General features: G+C 34.8%; 1 protein-coding gene across 1 annotated transcript; it reads right to left on the bottom strand.

The window, feature by feature from the left end:
• Window positions 1-306: 306 nt before the first annotated feature.
• On the bottom strand, window positions 307-2,942 carry LOC116349616 (S phase cyclin A-associated protein in the endoplasmic reticulum-like; the record flags this gene model as incomplete). Its single annotated transcript, XM_031781149.1, has 2 exons — window positions 307-1,641; window positions 1,734-2,942. Coding segments are annotated over 2 exons (2,460 nt in total), but the record flags the coding sequence as incomplete, so codon positions are not given.
• Between the last annotated feature and the right edge of the window lie 9 nt (window positions 2,943-2,951).

Below are 2,951 nucleotides of genomic sequence, written 5' to 3'. Positions count from 1 at the left end.
ATTCCAATGGTATTTGAGAGATTGGTTTTAAATAATTCTTTATAAAAATAAATTAGTAGTCCTGAAAAGGACTGCTTTTTGTTTTGTTGAATTTCTTAATTTTGAAATAGTTTTGAACTAGAATTATCCTTGTCAACAAAGCATGTAACTATTACGTTTTCTTTCATAGATTTCAATGGAGAGAATAAATATTTAAAATTAAAATCTTATTTGTGTCGCCATCTATCGAAAACTTATATAAACGTATAAACGTCAACGAGCAACAAAAAACGTGTTAAATCGATCATACTACTTTGGAAACATTGCGGCAAAGTTAGACTTATGGATGTAAGTTCCTATTTATTTTTGTTGTGATCGATAAAAAATCATGAATTATCATATCTAAGGCCGTTACCTCCTTTTTTCAACAGCGGCCTCTTTCGCAACTTTTTCTTGCATTCGCTTTTGTCGTTCTGTTTCTAAATCTTGTAAACGTTGTCGCTCTTCTTTTCTTAGTTCCATCAAATCTAAACGTTTATTTTGAGCCTCTAGGCTCTTGATAAAAGCAATTTCCTTCAATTTTTCTTCTTCATCGTGTGCTTTACGAATTTTATGCTTAAGGTATTGATTTCGATTTTCTGCAGCCTTTAGTAGTTTGAAATCCATTCGTTGCCTCTTTTCTTCAATGAGTTTTTGTTTTGCAATTTTTACATCTTCAACGCGAGCCAATAATGCTTGTAATTTTAATGTTTTTTCTCTGCTTAATATTTCGCGCATATCTCTCGCACGTTGTTGTTTCTCTTGATATTTTTTTAAAATTTCGGTCAATGATCTGTGCGATGGACTTGATAATTTTTGGTGCAACATTGCATTCACCCCTGGATGACGGGAGACGAAAGCTTGTAATGTGGCAAGGGTTTGAATTCGTTCACCAGTTGACAAATCGGATAATAAATGTTGATATTTTGCTTCTAAGGTCATATTTTCATCACATTGTTCGAGTTCACCTTCACTATCACATTCCGCATCATCGATCTCTGTATCCACATCAATTTCCGTATTTTGCAATTCAAAAATTTGACGCTCTAAGCATTCTTCTTCTTCAAGCAATTTCCGTTGATTTTCATCACTTTCAGTTTCATTATCACTTTCGGCATCTCGTTTGTTCATTTCAATATTTAACGTTTCACTTTCAAGGCAACTTGCATACAATGTTGGTAATATATCTAATTTTTCATTCGTTTGTTCTTTTGTTGATGAATTTTTCTTCAAATGTTCCTTAAGTTTCTTAAAATACTCCTTACGTAAATTATTCAGTTTTATTCCAGTGATATCGGAACGCTGACGCTGTAAAATTGTTGCGCGCGAAATGATCGATTCTGGTTTTTCTGCGTCTTTAGCATTCAGCATTTTGGATTTTAGTTCAGAACGTTCAACATTTGCTTGGTTCTTGAATTTGGACATGGGTTCGATATTTGCACCTTTAGTGACTGATGAAGCAACGTTTGTTTCCGTTTCGACTGTTTTGATGACCTTTTTGTTATTTTTTACCTTTGATGGTTCTTTTTCATTAAGTAAAGTTAGTGTTGGTAAACTGGCATAGCCTGATGGCTGATTGAATCGATTCGACCAATGTAAACTTGATCGGCGTCGGGCTTTTACCTACGGTTCAATAACATAGAAAAGAATGGAAATGAATCAATAATTAATGGAAAAATATAATGAAAATCAAATCCAAAAGAAAGTGAATTTACAGTCAACCACCCCTCATCATCTTCCGTTCGGGTCAAAATCGAACGAGGTTCTGATTTGCGAACGTGCAATTTATCCATGCTAACCCGTGACATCGTGTTTTCATTAGCGGTTGGTGTTTTATGCAGATCGATCATTGTCTTAGAACGAGCTGCCAAGCGTGATGAAATATTTGATGGAACACCGGAAATTCCATTTGAGCGTTGTACAGTAGCTCTGACACTTCGTCTGTCTGAATCTCTCAAAAGTGTTTCTTTTTGTGGAAAAACTTTCGATTTATTCATTGTTGTAATTGGAAATGGTTTTCGTATCAAATTAGCATTTGTGGCGATATTCTGAGTAGAAGATGATCGTCCGATGACATTAACTGTTGGTTTTGTATGTAATCGATTTGTTGTTGCTTTTGGTAAACTATTCGGTTTTGTTACAGATAATGGTCGGACCACGACATTTGAATATTTCAATTGAGTACCAGTTTTAACTCTTTTTTCTTCTGGAAGAGCCAATTTTTTGGTCGACTTTTCAACAATGGTACTTTTTGGTTTTAATGTATTTTCTTTTGAAAGGTCAAACGAAGATTGGACAAGATTGCTTGGCTGATTTGAATTTCTTTTCATAAACATATTTTCCATTTCATCGAGAGTTTTTTTTGTATGTGAAACTGCGTTCCCTGTTGGCGTCCCAACAGTATTTTCAATGATTTGATTGTTTTCATATTTATCTCGCCATTGTGCTAATGTTAAGTATTCGTCAATAAATCCACTAGTTTGGCTATACTGATCAAATGTCAAAATAGGCTCTGGTTCGAGTATATTTTCAGTTGTTTGTTGTTGTTGAACGTGATGTGGGATAGCTCCTTGAGATTCGTCTTGTTCAACTAAATCGCTCCATGTGATGTGCTGTGTTTCTTCGGGTATTTTTATGAGTTCAGTCTCAATGGTATTTTCAATACTGTGCGATAAGCCATTTGTGTTGGGTTCAGACGTCGATGCTTTAGCGTTTATATGTAGGCGAGGACTTTTTGGGCTTTGATCTTTCGCTATTGGTTTGCTGGTTAACGGTATATTGGTTTTAATGTCGATTCTTTTACACGGTGATATTGCCAATATTCCTTCATCTATAGTACCAGAAAAACTTGGGCACGGACTCGACTTACCAGATGCATTTGGACTGGGACTCGATAAGTTTTTTGTCCGTATTGCTAAAAATTTATTTTATTT

Source organism: Contarinia nasturtii, unplaced genomic scaffold (assembly GCF_009176525.2).
Source record: "Contarinia nasturtii isolate CC-2019 unplaced genomic scaffold, AAFC_CNas_1.1 Cnas_scaffold_2972, whole genome shotgun sequence".
NCBI classification, from domain to species: Eukaryota; Metazoa; Arthropoda; class Insecta; order Diptera; family Cecidomyiidae; genus Contarinia; species Contarinia nasturtii.
Note: the sequence above shows the minus strand (reverse complement) of the source record. Positions and strands in the feature narration are given on the sequence as shown.